This window comes from Zosterops lateralis (assembly GCF_965231275.1).
Source record: "Zosterops lateralis genome assembly, chromosome: 2".
In the NCBI taxonomy this organism is placed as follows: Eukaryota; Metazoa; Chordata; class Aves; order Passeriformes; family Zosteropidae; genus Zosterops; species Zosterops lateralis.
This window is the reverse complement of record NC_139763.1, coordinates 18,316,970-18,339,813: the sequence shown is the minus strand read 5'-3', so window position 1 is coordinate 18,339,813 and position 22,844 is coordinate 18,316,970. Positions and strand designations below refer to the sequence as shown.

The 22,844-nt window shown below is 35.5% G+C and overlaps 1 protein-coding gene across 2 annotated transcripts in view; it reads left to right on the top strand.

Moving 5' to 3' along the window:
- MOSPD2 (motile sperm domain containing 2) overlaps positions 1–19,984 on the top strand; it is a 32,244-nt gene extending 12,260 nt beyond the window's left edge. For both annotated transcript variants that reach the window (XM_083884654.1, XM_083884655.1), the window contains exons 6-15: positions 1,755–1,815; positions 3,054–3,092; positions 4,059–4,183; positions 9,186–9,356; positions 11,494–11,606; positions 15,169–15,265; positions 16,003–16,099; positions 16,762–16,891; positions 17,995–18,097; positions 18,623–19,984. In XM_083884654.1, coding sequence (XP_083740780.1) covers positions 1,755–1,815; positions 3,054–3,092; positions 4,059–4,183; positions 9,186–9,356; positions 11,494–11,606; positions 15,169–15,265; positions 16,003–16,099; positions 16,762–16,891; positions 17,995–18,097; positions 18,623–18,769 — 1,083 coding nt within the window. In that variant the 3' untranslated portion in view covers positions 18,770–19,984. The remainder of the gene's footprint in view (positions 1–1,754; positions 1,816–3,053; positions 3,093–4,058; positions 4,184–9,185; positions 9,357–11,493; positions 11,607–15,168; positions 15,266–16,002; positions 16,100–16,761; positions 16,892–17,994; positions 18,098–18,622) is intronic.
- The last annotated feature ends 2,860 nt before the right edge of the window (positions 19,985–22,844 follow it).

Genomic DNA, 22,844 nt, shown 5'->3' with positions numbered 1-22,844 from the left:
ATTTGACAAATAAATATGGTGTGGTTGGTGCTTTTACCAGTACAGCAGGAGCTGTCTGTTTATGCTACTAAAGATAATACTGGAACCACAGTTTTGTATAACAGGAGTAAAGGATTGTAATAATTTCCTTGATGTGAAAGACTAATTTGATTCGGGTTTTATGGATTATATCCTGAAGAAAGGATTATATCTTGTGTCTTTGAGACTCCCGAGACAAAATCTCAGCAAGTGCTGTCTGTAACTGTCCCATTGTATAGTCTTGCTTTGTATGTTTATTACAGATCAGGAATATTTTTAATGGCTGTTTGTAGCCATGTGGAGTAATTGATAAATCTATCCTAAAAGAAAAAGAACTTGGATCTCTGAGTTGTTTTCCAGAGCACGCCTCATTTGTTTGTTCTGTTGCTATGGACATCTACTATATCACTTTTATCACTGGTTTGTAGGAGATAATTCTGATAGATTGTGGCTTGTTGCACCAGTTCAGGTAACTAGAATAGATGCAGTTATTGAATCTGTGAAATCTGCACTTCTAGTTCCAGACTTTCATCAAAATAATGGATCTATCTTTGTGCTAATTATGGATAGGCAGCAGAATAGAGAGCAGCATCTTGATTAATGGAGATTCTAATAATTCTAATCTGTCACTGTGTTTGTGCTGTTAAATGAAAGATACTGCATTTGGTACAAGCAACAGACATTTGAGATAAATGCTTCTATCAGAGGCCCCCTTCTGCCTGTAAAGATGTCAAGCTTTCAGTTAGTTTCTAGTTGCTGAAGCTACTTAAAAAGCTTTCTGGTTGTGGCTAGTCCTCTTACACAATGTTTTATTTGGGGGACTTTTTTCACTCTGTCCACAAATGTTTTGGTAGTGTGTTTACATCACCCTAGAACCCCCTTCCCCATTCTTGCTGGTATGACAAGCTTTGGACCCTCAGCCAGAAATGCTCTATGCTCTACCAGAAAGTGGTAGTAGTGGTCACTCCTGTTGGAAGGCCTGAGGAAAGTACTCATAGCAGATTTCCCACCTCAGAACCTTATTGTGGTAAGGTATCTCTTACTTTATTTCTATACCTGTTTCATAAAAAGCCTTCCTTGCCCTTTACTGCTTAGCCAGTTCCATTATACCTGGATTTTGCAAAGGAGACTGACTGAACTATTTCTGCACAGTTGCTCATTGGACAGAGTCATCCTGAAAATGGGTGGTATAGGATCAGGTCTTTTCAGTGCTGTTTCTGCCAACTGTTTCTCTGCATGCCACCAACTAATACTAAACCTAACAGTTCTCTTCAAAGGAAAACCTATTTTTTTTTCTTTGGAAATATAACACTTGAGTGCAGTAGTATATTGAACAGTATGTAGGATAATTATTGAAGGGAAATTTCAGTATATTGTGTATTCTTCCATCTGTCAAGCTTCTCTAGTGCTAAAGGTTTATTTTTCCTCTATCTTTCCTGCACATCTTAAGTCCTGTTGATACTCTGCAGTAGTTTAGATCTTAGTTACTGTCCTGACCAGCAATCTTTTGACTTCTTTATTAGATTATCAAGAGAACCACCACAATCCTGCAGCAGTTTAATGGAGGAAAAAGCCTTGCCTTGTGTTTTGAGGATATTTGCTGTATATGTAAAATTTGAACATAGTTGACTACAATATATGTATCTTGTGCTTTTCATTAAATGCCTTAAGTAAGCATGTATTTTCTAATGTTTTGGCTTGCTTTGCATTTATGCTGTGATTATTTATTTATTTAGGATTTGGATTTTGTTCGGTTTATTGTCAACTGCTTTACAGATTATTACCCAAACTTCCTCAGTAAGTATTGTATATTAAATATTAAGCATTGTAGACTTGTGTAACAAGAGCATTTTATAATATGATAGAAGATGGGGAAGATAAAGGGTTTTTTTCATGTGTTTTCTGGGGTAACTTCATGAAACATGTCAATGTTAAAGAGTTAGGATATTCTTGTCCATAAATCAGTGCAACTTTGCTTTGTGAATAAACTTTACTCTCATCAAAAATCAACTGTCTTTTTGTGAAATAATAATGTTTATTACTATTACTAAGTAATAGTTCTTACATGTTTATACATAGTAAGAACAATTATAAGTGTTAAATAGAAAGGAATTGACCTTTGCTATTTGCTATTTGGGTAGAAGCTTTACAAACTTTCATGATGGTTTGTATCCTTTAAAAGTCTTCAGGGGTCAAAGAATGAATGGCTCTAAAATTTTTTTGGGGAGCAACAGTTTATTCTGAAAATGAAAACACTTTCTTCTGAAAATTATTTATTCTGAAAAGGCATTTTTTTGTGCGCACTTAGAAAACCCTGCATACTTGCCTGTTAATTTTTTTATGCTTAGGCAAATACTGCATAGTTTATACTAGATCATGTTAAATATGTTGTAAATTTTAGGTGAAAATATCTGTGAATGTTGAAATTTTATACAGCAACTGCTTAAACTCTGAATATTAGATTGTAACTTGCTGATCTAAGTTCAAAGCTTTGGTCAAATATCAAACTTAAAGACAAATGCAACATTGTTATTTTTACTTTAACATTCAAGAAGAAAAAAATTGTTAAGAAAACACTTAAATATTTTCAAATTTCTATGGTTAAATAAATAGTATTTGGAAAAATAGATATACAAAGACTTACGGTTATTTGGTTTTTTGTGAATTAGGGAATGCTGAATATACTTGTTAAACTTTCTTCTGTTCAGTAGCTGCTTTTTTAGGTGAGGTTGAGATATTGCCTTTCTTTGCCTTATTTGTGAGATGAATTTTTAGTAACAATATGTCAGAAAAGTAATATCTCAGGAAGTACATAAACAATGTAAAACTTGGAATTTTATTACTTTTTTTTTTCCAAGCAAACAGCTAATGTTCCTAAATAGCAATAAGTTTGTACAAAATTGCTTTTACATGGAGATGAACATGGAGTTTTTTAAAAGCGAATATTTACTTTATACATGAATGTTATTTCTGTACTTGCTCTTGAATAGAGAAATACCTAGCACTTGGTGTTCAGATTTTTGTTTTCTTTTCAGCAAAGATAGTAATATTTGAAATGCCATGGATAATGAATGGTAAGTTTTGTTGTTTTTTTTTTCCTTTTGGGTTGTGATAACTTTTAAAAATTAGCAGCCAAAATAAGAAGCAATTTTCTAGTCTGTGTAGATGCAGATGAATAATGGAGTTTGTTAAACATTAATCTTTAAATATTCCAGTTTAAAGGTTGCATGCTTTTTATTTTTAATTCTATTATTGTATTTTGGATCATATTTTACGTGAAGTCTATATTCGTCCTGTTGTTTTCAGAGGTTAGGAGACCTTGATAAGTAGTCTATTCCTTGAATGCTTCTAACTAGAATCCTCTCAGGAATCCTGTCATTAGCAGTGATGGTGACTTACAACCAGCTCAAAACTAGAATACACAGTTTAAGATAGATGCCTGACACTGGATGTTGATGTGGTTATATTTTTTCTGATATGGGTACTTCAGTAATCATCTCTACCTATAATGTACAGGATAAATATGCTATTCCTCTGTTGCTGCCATTTGAATTCATATTTTTATGTTGGCTTTATATTTTCCTGCATATTCATATTTTATCACTGAAATAACAATGGTCTTTGTAAATGCTTCATAGATCAAAACAAATATCCTTTAAATCAGCAAAACATTTCAGCAAGGAAGAGTGTATATTCATCTCTCCCAACCTCCCTCACTCAGATTTGGAAACGCATTTGGTTTTACCCCCTCAGTACTTCAAGAGCTAAATTCCAAGATAACAGTGTTGTCAATTTTTAAATCAAAGATACTCTTTCCATTTTCTCTGTAAATAATGCCTTTTTTCCCTTGCATTGCTCATTCCAATTATAGTAGATGCTTTCAGAGCAAGTTCTGCAGTATCTTGAGGGATATAACTCACTTGTGCTATGCAAGATTTACCAATACACTGAAAAAAACCCTACAAAGGCAAAATAACAAAACTTCTCTCCTGTTAACTCATGCGTACCTTTTGTTTTGTTTGGTGTTTTGTTTTTTAAAGCTGCTTTTAAAATCGTGAAGGGTTGGCTTGGCCCAGATGCAATAAGCATGTTAAAGTTCACAAATAAGAGTGATGTGCAGGAATACATCAGTGGAGAGTATCTGCCACCTCACATGGGTGGAACTGTAAGTATGAAATTTCATGTTCATGTTGTGATATTTTGAGACACCTACATAAATTCCATATGGGGGGGTTGTGGGTTGGCTCTTCACAGATGGGAGATTTCTTGAAATTGCTTTGCCAATGATAATTTCAAAATCGTGATAGTATAAAAGAGGTAAACTTCATGAGAATTTGGTATCTGCATTTTTAAGTACATTCTTAATTACAGAACTTTTTTTCTGAAAAATTCGTCCCTTTATAAATCACTGAAAACCACTTAGTTTTTCAGACCTTCAAGAAAAATTATCTAAGTGTCATTGTCCCTTGTATTTTTTTCCTCCCTGATGAATTAGAGATGGTGTTTATGACACAAGTTCTATGAACAGAAAGTAGGTTTCATGGTCCTCTGAGAGTTCTAGTCCTGCTCCAAAGCTATGATTCACTGAGGATAGTTATATTGTAGCTATTTTTCCTTTGTTGTCTCTAGGGCTGCATTTTAAGACATGGCTGTAGAAGATTCTTTTCAAAGAGTATAGTAGAGATCCAAAGTGGTACAAGCAGCATCAGTTTAACAGAACCAGAATCCTGTGCTAGTTCAATCTAAAGAGTGAAACAGCACGAGCCTTTGCACAACAGGTTTCACTTTTCACTAGGCTACTAGATCAGTATTGCATAATCTTTAAAATAAATTCACAGAAAAAATACTCTTAAAAATGTTAATAGGCCATTTATGGTAGTGGAATAAGCCCAGTGCAAGGGAGTTACTTTTCATTGTTCTTTTTCCACTTTTTCTTTTCAGAAGTACTTTTGTTGTCATGGTAGCAACAATATGGAGAAAAGGAGGGTTGTGCTTCAGCAATAGCAGGGGAAGCCATGTTCCTTTGTATATGAATTCAGGGAAGTGTTATTGTGGCCAGAACATAAGAAACTTGTTAGGGGAGCATAAACGAATGTTACCTTGATTTTCATTTGACTGCAATTAGCATCCTTTAAAAAGTGCATGTAACTCTTGAAGGAAAGATACCCTTTTTCTCCATGGAAAATTGCTGGCCTGGCTCCTAGTCTCATGTAAGAACTTTCTCATATGGGAGAAAGCTGCAGTTGCTGCACAGCAGGAGTGGGCATTGAGTGAAGGGCTGATGATGTCTGAAGTGGCTTGAGTGTTGTTTAGCAGTGGTTCTGGGCCTGGCTCCTGTGGTATTGCTCTGTTGTTGCAATAGAGGAACAAGTTTTTTTCCCTCATTAAAGTTGAGTATCTCCCATCTGCTCTTTAGACTATCTTCCGTAACAGTTCATTATATCTTTCAAGAATGAACTTGAGGTTTTGCTAAATATCCTCCCAAAGCATCTGATGGAACACACAATCTTAAGAGTTATCTGTAATCCTGCCTTGGGCCTAAAAGGTCTCATTGCTGATTAGTGATTGTTGATCAAGCTGGCTCCATGTTGCCCATTGAGAGCATTAACAAGTTTCAGAATCATGGGGGCAACTTATCCAAATCATTTGCCTGGGGTAAAAAGTTGCAATGGCAGAAATAAAGTCGTTCAATAGTAGTAAACTTGCCTGACAAGAACTCCAGAGGTTTTGACAATTTCAGAAAAACAGCTTTATCTCTGCATATAAAGAACCCTGTATTTTGAATCAGCACATGCTTTGTCTAACTACTGAGTTTCACTTGATGGGTATTTTGAGCTTTTAACCTCAGATCTATCATAATTTTGAAGACTTGTTAGCAAATACCAAGACTCCAAAATTGTGCTCTGAATCTTTCTTCCCAGGAGTTTTTTCAGAGTATACAGTAAAGCAGGATCTTTGCATCTCTGACAGCAGGGAGTTTTTCACTGACCAGAAAACAGACAACTTAATGCCCTTTCTCAAAATTTAACTTTCCTTGATGTGATTAACCTTGGCTTCTCTTGAGGCAGCTAGTTAGAGTACAATTCACCATTATTAGTACCGTCAGGCCTGGCTTTTTTTAAATGCAGTATCTGATTTGCACAAATTCATTCTGTCCATTTTTCTCTCAAGTGTTTGGTTTTGTTTATGAGAGACTTTTTTTTTTTTTTTTTGCCTCCTTCCAATTCTCTCTCTGTCATCTTTGATTTCCACAGGTTTAGTTACAGATCTTTGTATTTGCAACAGGCATAGTGCCAGTGAAGAGCACAGCATATCTGTGCATCCTTTTCTGTGTTGCCTACTAGGATCCCACTTCCAGGAGCCAGGTCTTGCCAGATGAGAACATCTAGTGAAGCAGATAATTTCGCAGGTTAATTTGGGGAGATACCTGGATTCCACTGCACTTAGTCTTCTGGAATACAAAGAACATGTTAGAGACTAGTTCTGGAAGTAACAAAAAATATCCATAGAATTAATGTTGAACTTGGAGTCGGTGATTACTTTGCTTAACTAAGGGAACCGTTCTTTGTCTGTGTTGGAAGCCTCCCACTTCAATGTCTCAGTGAAGTTACCTTTGAGCATGTTTTAAGTCTGTCTCAAGGTCACTTAAAAGATGAATCAGAAACTTTCCATAGCTTTAAAATCCTTTGATTGACTGTCAGCCAGCTGTGAAAGGAGGAATATTACATGCTTGATTTTAGACAACTACTGGGCAAAGGTGTCTCCAGAGTACCAAAAGCATTAAAACTAATTATGGAAAACAGAAACTTGGGTTTTGCAGTACTTTGGTTCCATTCAAGTCCTCATCAGTGTGTTGCCTGTGGCTATTACCATATTGCTGATCTGTACATGCTGCATACCATGTAAATGGCTTTGAGTTGTTCTTGTCCACAGTGCACAGAGGTCATTTTCTTTATAGCAGGTTTGTTTTGGAGAGTTTGTCAAAATTGTCCAAGGCAGATACAGAAGCAAGCTAATGCTATCCAGCCTGGAAAATTAGAGTTAGGTGCTCAAGAGCCACTTGGTAATATTTTTCATTTAGTAATAAATGTACACTAACTCAGTGTTTTCTGGCTTTCCTATCTATTGTATTGTACATTCTGCCAGTTCCAGCTGTTGGAACAGTCCAGTTCTTGAGGCACACACATTTCTGACTGAGCAGGGAGATTTGTTGTCTCTTCAGTAATATTTTCTGCAAAACTGATGTACATGTGTACACTTTGATGCAAGATATATACACACAGTAAGGTTTTGATTTTTGTTTTGCCCAATCTTTGTCAGAAGATGGATTTCACAAGGATGAATTGATCAAAATTCTCTCAACTGGTGCCAATATTGAGCAATGTGTGCAACTGCTGTGCTCTTCACCTGGATATCTAAATTGGTAGCCCAGAGGTTTTCTTGGAGGTACCTTAGATCAGTGTGCTGAAGCCAAGACTTGTCTAAGCTTGCATATGATTTCATGGCCACTGTATACATGTAGCCTTAGAAAATATCACTACTATGGTTAAGACACCTCTACAAAAACTGCCAAAAATAGTAGCATGAATTCTCTAGATATGCTATAAAAAAGAGCCATAAGTTTATAGGCTTTGAATAGATCTGTCTTGTTTTCCTGGCTGAGGTTTTCACCCTGTTATTAGATATACCCATGGCACTGAAACTTAGGCTCTGTGACTATGAAGTGTGAGACTTTGAGTTGTCCCACTGATGAGATTCTGTTCAGCTCTTGAAGCTTTCCAGCAGCAAGGATTAGCAAGGCCAAGTAAAGGGTGCAGCAAAATTAATTTCCCTCTATTAAGGTCACTGTTATATGCCCGTCATCTGGTGCTGGAAGGGAGTGACGAGGCTTTGTTAGTTTGGATAAGGGGAAACTGGATATTTCTGTCAAGTATGGGTGTCAGTATTCTCTAAGACTGTTGTAATATCCTAGCAGACTGGGGTCTTCTAATAGTAATTTAGTCTGTGACTGATACTTAAACCTTGTCCTTCAGGCCCTTAATAGGATGTTGTTTGATCCAGGGAGTACCTGTTTCATTCACCCAGATGTCTTTGACTGTTGCTACAGCCTGAAGAGTAGATGAGATTTAGACCTTGATTATAGATGAGCATGAAGATGCTGGGGTTTTTTGTGGTTTCTTTGAATGGGTCCATCTAAGACTTTTCCCTTCTAATCTTTCTTAACATCACATTATTCCTTGTTTTGAGAAAATGTACTTGTTGATGGAGAGCTCTCTTGAAACGCCTTTTTGTGACTCCCTGCTGAGGGAGGCATCATTTGGGAAGCAGGGGCAGTGCTCCATTCTGCCTCCTAGGAGTCAAAGCTATGTTATTTTTCTCCACTGGAAAGCTGTCAGACTAATTCAGTTTAATAGGTGCTTAAAATTGCTTGAAAATGCAGTAGGAACAGAGATCCCCATGTACTAAAATGATTTGGAGGATGTTAATAGAATTTCTAGTTAGCAAATTTTTTTTTTTACTGATCGTCTAATAGAAAAGTTACCTTTGTTGTAGAGTCATTGAGAACTTAAGTATTCTGGTTCTGCATTACTTAGATGTCTTACATATGGTCTTTAAAATGATTTGGCATTCCAAAGACTAGAGGTCTGAAATGCAGGATATGCTAAAGGTCCACACATTATGCTAAATTTAAGGGATTATTTGGGGTTGTTTTATGTTTTTGGGATTTATTTCCTTTTTTTAAACTGGTCATTATGAAACCAACATACAAGGAACAAATGATGTTTTTCATCACTTTTGAAATATTTTTAGAAATAGCTGTCCTAAGTTTTAAACAGCATTTTTAAGAACTAAGAAGACAACTTCAGCAGTAAGACTCTGAATGCTGATCCTTGATAGATCGGCTCCTGCAATTCTGCTGTGAATATAAATAAAAGTTACAGTTTACTGTCTTCATTGGATGACTGCATTTATTTGTCTGTTGATGATAAAGTAGAAACTCTTGGTGTCAGCTTTCTGTACAGGGATGCAACTTGAAATGAATAAATGAAACATAAAAGTAATGTGAAACAAGAAACAATGACAGTGTTTCCATTTAAAAAACCCTGGAGAAGGCACTTCTAATCCTCTCAAATAACTCATTTTTTATAAATCTCCTTATCTTTCAGGATTCTTTCAAGTACAGTTATCCTCCATTGGTTGATGATGATTTTCAAACTCCTTTATGTGAAAATGGGCCCATTACAAGTGAAGATGAGCATGAAAGTAAAGAAGAGATAGATGCAGACACCAAGGAGGCTGGGGAGCTGAATGAAGCACAAAACCTTAATCAGAAAAAGGTATCTAAGTGAAGATTTAAGCAAGACTGGCTAGATGCTTAAAAAATGGGAGAAGAGGCTTTTTGTTGTATTTTTTAGAAGTTTTTCTGTCTTCTAATTTAGCAAAAGAACACAGGAAAACTGAAAAATTATAGTAGTGGTTTCAGCCTTGATTCTTGGTCTGTTAAGACAAGTTTTGTGCTTCAGAATGCATAAAATGTGCACCAAGTATTTAGTCTATCTCTTGGAATACTGTGAATTGTACAGTAAAATGAAAAAGGTTTCTGTATTTTGTTTTCAAAGGTTGTCTTTTAAGATACCTATTGGTGACCATTTTGAAATAGATCTGTTTTCTCTGATGCTTAAATCAGTATGTATATGAAAAAATATTAAGTTTATGCACTAAAAATATTATGCACTACTGGATGTTAATTTGTTTTCTTAAATTATTGATAAAATCTCAACATATAAAATTTTTTAATGTATTCTCAGGAGAAATTGTATTCCTACTCCATCAATCATGTTTTGCAACATAATCTTCATGCAGTGTTGTTTATCCTGAAATAAAGGCATTGTTTTACACAAATTCATATGAAGTAGTATTTAGGAATATGCAATGATAGTAACTCTGGGGATATTGCTCTTGAAAATAGTAGAAAAAAAATTTGAAATTCGCTACTTTATTACTATAATTAATTTTGGAGTATTACTTGCAAAACTTCTGTTTAATGGAGTAGAATACAATTTCATTTACGGTTCAGGTTTGTCAGAATAATTTGAAATGTGCAGCTCTCTAAGTAGTCCAGCTGTTATTTGCAACTTGGCCAGCTTTTCAAAAAGAAAAAGATAGTTTCACTGACCTTAAGGTCAAAAGGAAGCATTACATAAGCCTGGTTAGACTCAGTAACTTGTTTTGCTTGGGGCACATTTTGCAAACTATGATTCTCATATACAGAAACATAGAGAGTTTCTGCTCAGTGTGTGAATTGCCTTTGGTGCTTAATAAGCCTCAATGTTTGTTGGCTTTTAATTTGCTTGGGTGACTTAGCTTTCTACTTAAAGTATTTTAGGTTTTTTTACTTTTTTTTACTCTTGACATACCATAAGGCATATAATTGTTTTCATTTTTCTTCACTCTAACCAAGGTGCTACTCCATTTTTTTTCAGTGCAGGGAATCATGAGTGCTAAACTTGGTTAATAAGTGCCTGTCCTGTAGGTGCTTCCACTTTTGTGGTCTATAGTAATATTTTTTCTGGTAGTTTATGTAGAACAAAGCCTAACATGTAACTAGTGCAGTGTATTTGCACACTAACCTTTTTCTACTCCTTTTATATAATTATAAAAAAAAGTTGCAGTGTGGATTCTTTTTATACAGCCTATTTCATATAAAGTTTTGTATTCCTTTCATTCCCAAACTTCAAACTTGCATGAACTTAATTCTCTTCATGTCTTTTCTCTGTATTAAAAGTGGACTAAAAAGGAGGCTAAGCAAACTCCTCAGCCAGCTGAAATGGAATCATGATGTCACTAATTTTTTCAGTCTTCTGTACTCCCCCAGCACCTGCCCTGTTTTGCATGTATTTTCCTAATGTTATAGAAGACAGCCCTCAGAACCTAAGATGTACCTGCAGTTTTGAATGCACCAATTCAATCAGCAATATTTATTTATGTTCTGCAATACTTCAGAGTTTCACCTAAGAGCAATGAAGATATGTTTAGCTACCCTGGAATGTAATGAAGTGTGGAATTGGTACTGTGTTTTCTGTTACAGTGGTAACAGTGATTGTATTGGGGCATCTGTTTTAATTTGCAATGGATGAATAATATCAGTGCTTTATAATCTTAGATGTTTGAAGTGCTATAACTTAGTGTGTCTGGAGTTTTCAAAACGCAGCCTGAGCAGCAGGAAAATACATGGAAAAATACCAAAGCAGAAGTTTTGTTTCATACGTGCTTAATGTGTTACAAAACTTCTATAGTAAATCATTTTATTCAGGGGACTTCAGGTACCTTCAGGGAATGAATATATATAAAGCTTGGTCTGTAATTTGTAAACTGTTGAAAAAAGCTTCATCATATTCTTTGAAATACCTGCATGATTCTGTAACATGTAATCCAGGTTTTTAGTTAATCATTATAACTATCATTTTTACTCAGATGAATTCTATAGAACAAATTTCCAAATCAGAGGAAACTGACAAAACAGAGGTCAAACCAAAAAATGCAAAGAAAGCATTAACCACTTTTAAAGGACCTTTATTACATATCAGGTAATAATAATTTTCTTTAATTTTCATTTTACAGTGTGCCTTGGACACTTAAATACTGAAGTAGTTGGTTTTCAAAATAAACTTTTTTCAGACTGTTTGAGAAAAAAATTAAAAACAACTTTTTAAGAAGGATTTTTACAAAGCTCAAAGAGTTTTTCTGGTTTTACAAGTCTTTAGTGAATCTTCTGGTGTCACCAAAGATTGGCATGCTTTTTGTACAAATAGGTGTATATTCCCTAGAAACCATCTGACTAAGTTAAGCCTGTCCTTGCCTGTAATGGGAGCAGTGCTTTGACATTGATTTCACTGGCTCAAGAAAAACCAATGTTTTTTCAAGATGGTTTTCACTGTTAAATCTTGCTTGAATTCTTTTGGCTTATGATGGTATAAATGTCTACAATAACAGTTTACATCTTGAACTGAATGAGTCAAATTTATTTTGTGTGCAAAGGGCTCTATAATGATATATCTACCCAGAAGGTTTTGTCATCCGAGATTCTACATCTTGCAGTTATTTTTATCACTAAACTAGAATAAAGAAATCAATTAGTCATTATCACTTTTTATTTTCACTGCCTTTTAGGTTAAAATGCTTGTTTAGAATTTGATTTAGATGTTAACTTTTATTTTCACTTACAGTTTGCTATTAGATGAATGAAGAAAATATCTAATTTTTAGGTAATTTCTTAGCTGGCTTTAAGTGCTGTAATGAATTAGTTTTGGAATGAATTTGAATAGTGACATGCTCATTAGCATAAATATACTTTGTATGTGTAAATTCTTCCTAATTTTGAAATGAAAAACCGCTGCTGTATAGCCTTAGTTTCTCTATAGGGCAAGACAAAGGCATAGACTGCAGAATTGTGATCATAAAAGAATGTTAAATGTTTTCTGTGACAATCACAAATGCTACATATGTTTTTCTAAATACTTTTTAATTAATAAAGAAAGGGGCACACATCATAAGCAGGCAATAATAATAAAAAAATCCAAACAAGCAGAAACACCTCTGACACCCTCAGAAACTTCCTTTCTTTTCCTCTTAAAATACTTGAAGCTGTCATTGAATAGAAGTAACTTATATGGACTGCAACACATGGAAGAGTAAACTTAGTCAAGTATAGAGGTGTTAATATTTGTAGTCTTGCTGTCAATGGAAAATAAAGTACTGGTGTCTCCATTGTCCTTGCTGTTTGTTTGTTTTGTTTTTAAAGTAAAATCCTGAGCGCAGCTGTTGCTCTTCATTAATGCTTTCCCTCTGTAGAAGCTAGAACTAGTTTTCATTTTATTCCACTGATTCTCAGACACTGAAATGAAGGTGACTGAACCAAGAGTACCATTCATAACCAGTCATAGGCACCTATCACAGAGACCGTAAGCTTTGCCACCATGATTAACTTGCATCCTTGCTCATCTCCCAGCTTTGCCCTGTGAAGGAGCAGCCTGGAGCCTGAGCAGGCAGCTGAGGCACTGCAGCCCTGGCACCATAAAATCATGGACCAAAGCTGGGTCCTTGTGCTCTTTTGTTTCTTGTATTTTTAGTCATACTCCCTCATTTAGACCACAATTGTATTTGCCTTCTATACCTTACAATGAAAGGCTGCCTCTGACTTTCCTCCTCAGTAAATGAATTTGTTTGGTCAGACAAAAAGCAGCAGTTTCCTTGCATAGTCTGGCAGAAGAGCAGATTCTCTGCAAGATTAAGTAGTTGTGTTAAACAGAATTATGACGAACAACTAGTACCTGGCAATGTAAGCAAGAGATGACTGACTACAACCTTTCTGTTTATGATCTTATCATGTAATATTCTTGTAGAAAAATGTGCTATACTGTTATTGAAGCACAAAGTCACACAGAAAACCTCCAACTGACAAGGCAACGTGAGCCAAAGAAGGCAGAGTTTGGATCCTGCCATCTCAACATGTTTGTCACTGTCCCCAGACGTCGTGTGTTGTGGTACAAGAATTTTCAGTACAAGCTAGTTATATCACACACGTCAGAGTAAAGAGATTCCTGCATCTGTAAAAATTAAAATGCTTGGGTGTTTGTTTAAACAATCCAGCCTCCTCCTAACTACACTCCACCTACCCTCAATGCTGTGGAACTTGATTTCACAGACAAGAGCCATACAACTGTGGCCCAAGGTTGTTTTTTTTTTATTTGCTCCATGGCCATATTGGTAGAACAAGAAAGATCAAGCTCTGGCAGAATGTTCCTTCCCTTAATCATGTTTGTGTCTTGTTTTGAGGCTGATTAATGTTATCTTGTTTCATTTATGGTTCATCTTGCAATAGCTGTTAAACACAGCTGCACTAGCACAGTATTAAGATAGCTAAACTATGTTGTAGCTACACCCCTTCCCTTCCCTAGCACTGGTAACTTAAATTGACAATTTGGAAATGAAAGAATACTGAGAGGAGGAGAGGATTACCCTATGAAGCTATTTTAAACCCATCAGTTTTTTTGGTTTCTACCTTATTTGGCACACTTCCTTATCCCAACCACAAAAGAAGTAGTCTTGTCATGTGGACTGACTAATGCATTGTAAAACATCAGCATCCCTACATCACAGTCACCACTGGAGTCTGCTTCTGGCATGGGCATTCAGGCTTTGCCTACATGCAGCACCAAGGGGTTTTCTTCTCAGCTCATAGGCTAGTTTAAGTGGGAGAAGAAGGAAGGGTTGGTACCATAAAAGGAAGTCTTCTGGGGAGGAGGTCAAACTAACATGAAATTGACATTCCAAAGAGGACATGGGGAGAAAAAAAAAAATCACATTTTGAAAAAAATTATGCCATTCAGAAGTACTGAGTAGAACAGCAGTTCTTTGCGTGCTCCTCATGTGACATGATGAGAGAAAAGTTCTTCACTTGCTACTCAAGTTTCCTTTCCTGTATTGTATGAGCATGCCTTTGACCTACTAGTGTTCATTTGAATGCTTATCCAAAATGAGTTGTGTTAGTTTGATGTGGTTTAAATATCTCATGCATGACTCTCTTAATTGCAGAAGAATATTAAAAACAAGCCATAATTTTATTTATGCATGTTGTACCACAAGTATGTGAAGACTGACTCATAAGTGCAAGTGAATCCAGCTGTCATGGTTGAAATGATTGCCAGTTGTGGATATCTGCCTTCTCTTATGCACTATATCTATGATAGAGATACGTGTTTGAGGTGGAAATTACTCTCTGTCTGACACCTTATATTCCTTAACATAAGCATAAATTAAAGTCAGCGATGCTTTCCCTTAACACACTGCCCAAAGATGCAGCAGCCTACTCTGTGTTTCTGTTGGCTGTTCTTGCTGTTACAGGTGGCAGAAGTCAAGGGCAGTAATCAGCTGAGGCAGCCAGTTCTGCTTGTCATGAGTCAACCCTGAGCTTCACTATAAAATTTCTGCTTTTTGTTTTTGTAGCATTTTTTGATGAAAATCTGTTTATGCTGACTGTAGCTGCAGGGTAGAAAGTGTTTTGTTTTCCTGGAGATGTGGTCAAGTTTTTTCTATGATCTATTGCAAAGATAATCTGAAGAAACTAATTATTTTTAAATTTCCTATTAGCCCAGCAGAAGAACTCTATTTTGGATCCAAAGAAACTGGAGAGAAAAAATGTTTGATAGTTCTCACAAATGTCACTAAAAATGTGGTGGCTTTTAAAGTAAGTGTTTTATTTGTGGCCTGGTTTACTAACTATGTAACTGTTTTTTCTTTTCTGTAAGGAGGAAGAATACTATTAAATCCATTTTGCAGACAAAATTTTTTATTGTGTAGTGATGTTTGAGGCAGATCAAAGAAATCTGGCTGAATTTATGCCTATGATGTACCACCTTAGCACTGACTAAAAAACAACTAAAGTGATGGTTAGTTTTTTAGTGAGAGTAACATTTCTTGCAAAAGTAAAGCTTGATCATTGAAAAGACATCTTTTTAGAATGTTTCTTTTAAATTATTGGCTGGAAACAAGTTAGCAATGCTCCAAAATGATGCAGATCCATCTGCAAATGTCACCATCAAAGGAATTAGTAGTTATATTTGCTTCAGAAATATGGAGTTTACTTTCATCTTTGTGGGGTTTTTCCTGTCTTTTGCATTCTCTGTACATTAAAATAACTTAAAGTTTTCATATTTTCATATTTATTATAACATATTTTTGGCTGGTTTTAAATATGTATGCAAAAGAAAAATAGCAAATGCAAGAAAACAAAGGATAAACACAGTTGAGAGGAAGGAAAAGGGATACACAAGAGTCTTATTATGCCTACAAAATGATGTATTTCAGAGACTTGTCCTAATAATCAAACTTTTGGGGATTTAGTTTTTACAGAATGAGAGAAGTTATGAAGCAATTGTAGTTTGTGCATGCACTTACTGTATTCTTCATATTTCTTGTTTATAGGTGAGAACAACTGCACCTGAAAAATACAGGGTTAAACCCAGTAACAGCAGCTGTGAACCTGGCACATCATTAGATATAATAGTTTCTCTTCATGGTGGTAAGTAAAAATGGAAAATAGAGTTTGTAAGAAATCTGGGCAAGTTGCATTACTAGACATGCTCTAGACACTGATGGTTGTATGTGCTGGCTGGTGCGTAGGACTGACTGATGCCCATGCCTGCTTGACTCTTGTGTGGGAATGGTACCATTTGTTAAAAAAACATGGATGTCAGAAAGGATTTGAGTGACTGCCTGTACTGATTTACTGCTCTACTCAGTCATAAGCAGCTGTTGTCTGCAACCCATTTTGTTTCTTGTCTTAAAAACCAAAAAGTCTGAGTGGCAGTTGTTGCGCTGGTTCATTATTACAGTGGGAGTTTGTCAGCAGTAAATCAGTTTCCTAAATTGTTGCAAGGACAGGTGAATTTCCTGGAGAATACATTCTTTACAAAATTTTGGGTTGTTTGAGCTATTCAGATGAAACTAATTCTGTTAAAATTAACCTAAATAATTTTGGGAAAACTGTAATTAGAATTATGGAGTTTTAGAGAATGATTTCCTTATTTTCATTTCTAGTAAGTCAGTGTCTTGTGTCCTCCAATAAACAAGTTCTAATTTTATGTCACTTCTGTGCAAAATACTTCTATCCTCCTTGTAATATTATTGTTTTATCTAAGCACACTGTTGCTTTTTTTTTTTTTTTGTCTTCCTTGAGGGCAGGTTTTGCAGCTTCTTTGCAGGATCGTTTCCTTATAATGGCAGCAGAAATGGACCAGTCTTCTGGAGCAGGTGGGCCAGAACTGACTCAGTTTTGGAAAGAAGTCCCTAGGACCAAAGTGATGGAACATAGGTAAGCATATGGTTTTCTAGTAACAGGGGGTTTGGGTTTTTTACCTTTTATTATTTAGCTAATTGATAGCACTTGTGTAATCATAATCAATGAAGGATTCTCCAAACTCACTTTTGTGCTTTGTCTCAGAAAACTGAGACTTTTGCTCTTTTTTAACTGATTGGATGTGGATTTAATGTATAAAAATGATATTCTGGACGTGCTCTTCTTTTTTTCTTGTTCTCATGCTGCTTAAGAGTTAAGTGGAGAAACATGAATGCGTGTGACAATACACATGGGCAATAAGGGTTTTGGTTTTTTAATAAGAAGTGTTGCTTGAGTTTTCTAAAAGGAAGCAGTCAAGGAAAGCAGATACAGGAAATGCAAAGCTATTTTCTAGACAATATTAAAAACGTTCCCTTTCTACTAGGGGAAATCGGAATTTTGTAGAAAGTCTCTGTAAAATCTATCACATCTTCATATGTGTATTTTCGATATTTAGTGGTGGAAAAGTCATCTAGAAAAATAAATTTCCCCATACACTTTTTTAAATGCAGCTGTTGCTCTTATCTCTCATCCAGTCACATGGTGTGATATCACTGAACACGTCTGGGAAATGTTCCCTGCAGTTTCAATTGGGTTTTTGCCTTAGATCGTTCCTGGGGTTTTTCTGTGGGTTTTTTTGAGCTGCCTTTACCCGCTCATGGCCAAAACTACCATGAAAAAAGTATTTTGTAAGTCTTGATGCCTAAATCTTGTTCTGTTTTCACTTCAACTGCTTATCCCTTACTTCCCTTTTGAATAAAATCTACATCATGTGAATGACCTTAAGCTTCCTTGCATAAGTGGTGCAATTTCTTTGGGTTTTTTTAAAAAACACCCTGAAACAATAGAGAGAGGTTATTTGATTGCAAGTGTGCTGTGTATGTTAGTTACTGATGAATGCAAACCTGACCTTTACTTTTGATAAACCTAGACTAAATGTAGTGTAATTATAATTATTGTCTCTTAAGTTTTAAAAGTGCAGGGACTTTATCCACTCAAGATGGATTGTTTACTCCTAATTATACAATGTTGCATTAAATTTGTGATATTTGGTGTGTGTTCTTGTTTTCTTTTTACAGGCTCAGGTGTCATGTCATAGAAAGTAGTAAGCCCTCTTCTCTGACATTAAAAGACAATGCATTTAATATTCCAGCAAAAACTAATGAAGATTTACATATACAGGTAATAGCATATTCCTTTGTGCTGAGTATTCAGCAAAATGATAGAATATGCTAGAGATAAAAAGAATTTTTACTGAACCTTTTTGGTATTTTGTAAATTATGCTACTTGAACATGTCAGCAATTGAAAGTAACTATGTCAGTGATAGTGATTTAATTATTTTGTTTAATGATAATGATTTAATAATCATTAAAATTTCGGTGCAGTTTGCTCATTCTTCTTGTGTGGATAGAGATCTGGCATATCAATGAGCATCAGTGGTATCTTTTGCTTCTCAGTGTAAAGGTGTCACCTGCTTGATGCAGGCCATATTGGTTATTGCTTATCCATAACTTAAGATTTGAAGCTCCTTTAGTGGAACAGATTCCTGAAGTATGTAGTGATAGAAAAGGTATTGCTGAGAGACCACTGAGAAAAGGCTTTTTCTTTCCTTTTCTGTGATTATACTTATTGCCAAAACAGCTCAAAATTGCCAAGTCCTTTCAAGTGCAGTAATTCTAACTTAATGAAACTGTTCTATTTGCAGCTAACTCATTTACTGCAGATTAATAGGAGACTTGAAGAGCAGATGAATCGCTGCCTCTGGTTCCAGCAGCTGTCAGTTGTTTTATCACTGCTATCAGTTACTGTTGCTGCCTTCTGCTTCTACCTGGCCTATGCCCAGAGAAGCTAAAAAGAATTGCTGTGCCCTGGATGTGCTGCTGCCTATCACAGTTCGTTGGAGTAAAAAAGATTGCAGTGCTGCACTTGGATTCTGGAACTGCCAAAATGAGGTTTGTGAGCCTACAGCAATGAACAAGGAACAGTTTACTGGAAAAAAAAATAAAAATAGAAGAAATGAATGACCGGCAAACAAGATTACTGAAATTATTGTCTAAGTTGACACAATAGGGCATGGGGAAGATCTTAAAGCTGGGACCTATTTTCACTGTACAACTCAATAAAAATTACTGAACTGGAAGGAGGAAACCAAATTCAAGATTATTTAAGACTGTTGTGCTTTTTTTTCCCTCTATTCAACTGCTTTAAATACAATATTTCATTTCTTTTCATCATATTCGTTTTTACATTCTGAATCACTCCTGTAGAAGATGCAAGCAGTCAACTTAGTGTGTTCTGAGGTTAATCTGTTCATCCAGGAAAATTTACAGAAATTATGTAGTACAGGTGGATTTTTTTATGTAGTCTGTTAATGTACATGTCAATAGTAATTATTTTGATAATTCAGGCTCATTGTTTTCATTGCATAAATTCCTTATTTTTGTGCTTCTTCCAAATGAAAAGTTACTACCAAGTAACATACGCACAAGAGAAGACAAGACAAGACACTATTCCTATTCTTTTTTTTTTTTTTTTTTTTTGGAGAGCAGCTTGTATTCAAATTACAGAAGGAGTGTGGGAGCTGACTTCTTAACTGTGATGGCCTATTATTGGTTCATAAAAAGGCTATTAAGTAGTCAGCATAAGAACTTAGTCTGAGTTGTGCAATATGGTTAAATTACATATGAAATTATGAAAAAAGCAAGTCAAATGAGGAAGATTAAATACACTTGAAGGCAACATAAAAGTATTATATCTACCATTTCACAGAAATTGTTGTGGAAATGGTGCATGAAGTTAGAAAGAACTTTGCTAACAAGGATTCTTTGTACTCATTGCTGTAAATATGTATATTAAAATGATAAAAACTTAAAAGGAGACTGATGGTATCTTTCATACATTTAAAATTTTCACTCTTCAAGAGATTTGAAAATTTAAAATAATTATGTTACTTTAATTAATTTTTGCTACAAATTGGCCTTGTAACAGATTTATTAGTTTTGTCTGCTGACTTCAATAGATGAGAAGTGATTATTAAGGAAAAATAAAGGTCATACTCTGCTTCTGTCTTTTGCTTACAGTGTGGTGGTGATGTAGGATCATTTCTAGGAAATAGAAAAGGGCAGTTTAGAATAATAAACAGATTAACTAATAAAAGCCAGCAATATGATTACTAAAAAAATGCCATGTAAAAAGCAAGGCTACAGAAATGTTTGGTGCACAGTCTTCTGTCCTTTCTTAGTTTATACAGTGGTTTACCACATCTGCTTTTTCTTTATTTTTCACTAATCTAATTTCTGCCTATTTTGTTTCTCAGCATTTTGTATTCCTAATGATTTGGCAATTTATGTTGTTAACTGCTTATAATGAAGCTGTTACTTGGGTTATTTTTATGTGCATGCAACTCAAATGCTTTGCTTCCAAGAAAATGGGTTCTTGTCTTAGTGAGAAAAGTAACAAAATAATTTGTAACCTTAAGGTAATAATAATAACCAAGCTATTAAAATTCCAATTCCTTAATTTGGATTGAATAGCACTTTACTGTAAAATTGCCAGAAATATATTCTTAGAGTCTTTGCCAATATGAATATTTTAATGTTTTGGTGCTTTCATATATTTTCAGTATTTTATTACTTATTTTATTATTGGTATTTTCTTTGTATGAATCAGATGAACATCTTTTCTATTTTAATATGTTTTAGAAAAATACAGTTAAAAAATAAATATGAGGAAATACATAGTCTTGAATGTTTAGTCCTTTAAAAATAGCTGCATCTCCTGAGGTTTTTGCTTTCTTGTTAGTCTGCAGATACTTAATATGAGAAAGGTCAATGTGGTGATGACCCATAATGTGTTGGGGAACTGAAGTTGTGGTGGTTCCTGTCAGACAAATGTAAAACAGGTGATAATGGCTTCTCAGACAGAATGCCTGACCTAATCACAGGGACATGATACTGGAATGTCAGTGATACCATGACACAAGGGATACAAGTCCACACAATGCAAATATATATATATATATATATATATATACACGGATCTCGGTAAAACTACTTATTGTTTTAACATCACAAAGAAAATGGAAAAATATATATATAAAAAAAGGCAAAGTGACAGTAGTGGTTTTTAACTTCAAATGGACTACAATTAATTTGTATTTTTCTTCTTTGAGAGCATCATTGTTTCCATCATCACAGAGTATTTTTCCCCAATATTTTCAAAGCTTTCAGTTGTTAGTACTTTCAGATTTTGTATGCCAGCCCTTGGGAAGGGGTCTCACTGGAAAGTTTCGTGCTTAACACACGCTGAAGTTACAGAGTAACATGATTTGATACCCGAAATCAAGAGAAGAAACAAAAGAAACTTCCTTTTCACACTGTAGGAAACTCAGTTTATAAAACTAGGGCATTTTAGAATTTAGAAAATTCACAAAATAGGATTTGATTACATGAACTGTCAAGATCTAAGATTTCGTTTTCCTTTCCCTCATTGCAGACTTATAGTTAATTTTGGATTTTACAGATAATTAAGAGAAAAGATTGTAATCCTAAAAAATAGCAATTTGTGCTCCAAAAGAGCACATACTCTTTTTCTTAGCAAGGAATTTTTGTACGCTCTTCTGAGCTTCCTTTTTCTACTTTCCTATGTAAAAGATCAGATGTTTTATAAGAGAAAAAAGAAAAAAGCCAACATAGGGATGAGGGGCAGCAGGGACAGGAGCAGGGGTTTTAAATTACCTTTGTATTTTATCAGTGATTCCCTGCTGTAACTAATTTGTCTCTGTTATTTACCTTCAGAATCTCACTTTGTGCTTGTTTCCAGAGGCTGTTAGTTTATATGGGGTTTTTTGACTGTATGGGGTTTTATGGGAGAGCATTTTAAGTCTGTGCAGTGTCTTGGTGCTCCTGTATATTGCACTGGCAGCATGAGGATGTAAATGTTGCTCTGTTGATAAGCACAGTGTTAGTTCACTCATTTTCTGTGGCTTTCTTCTGAAAGTGGGCATTCAGTCAGATAAAAACATTCTGCAAAGCCCTTCACAGGAGGCTGTAAGAACTCACTGGTTTGGGTCTGGTATAATCCCCCAGGGTGTTGTGGTCAAGACAGAGGTACAGTATGTGTATTGATTCAGGAAGAGTTAATCACTTCTGATCAGCCAGGAAGAGCAGGTTGTGTCCTCATTTCTGAGGTTAAATGAGACATTTCAGTCAGTTTCTGCAGTCCATGTCTTATTTTCCCTGGAAGATGGCTCACTGAGGAATTACCAGCGTAATCTTCTGCAGTTGCTGCATTTCCATTATGTTTGTGCTAGCACAGGTATGTGATGGTAAGTGATGATTCCAATTAGGCTTTTCAGTATCCCTGTTTCCTTGGCACATTTCAGCATCAGCAGCTTCTGGCTCTGTGCCTCCTGCACCTGATGAGAAGCATAACCTCCCTCTTTCAGTTTTCCCAATAGTTTCAGTGCCACTTTTCAATTGGAACCTCACTTTTCTTGCTTTTGACACTTTTATAGTGGTTGCACACAGAAATACAATATACATAGAATACAGAGACACAACTCAAAACAAAGCACAGGAAATCCATCTCTCCAGGAGCGTGTCAGGGGTGAGTTTTCCTTCTCTGTGGAGGAGCTGACTGAAGTTCCATGCACTGGCCTTTCCTGGCCCTGATAACAGGCAGCTTCCTGGTAGATCTGTGCAGTTACTGCTTTCCTACTTCTGAGCAGAAGCACTGAAATTCCCAAGTTATATGACCAAAAACTAAGCAGCTGGACAGATTTTTGCCAGTAGGTATCTCATCTTCAGACTTTCTTTATTCCCAAGAGTGGCTCATCAGCCTATCTGTTTGTCATGTTCTAAGTCACTTCTGTTTTCCTAAACACTGACAGAAGCACTGTGTGCTTGATTATTGCTGTGATTGCAGCT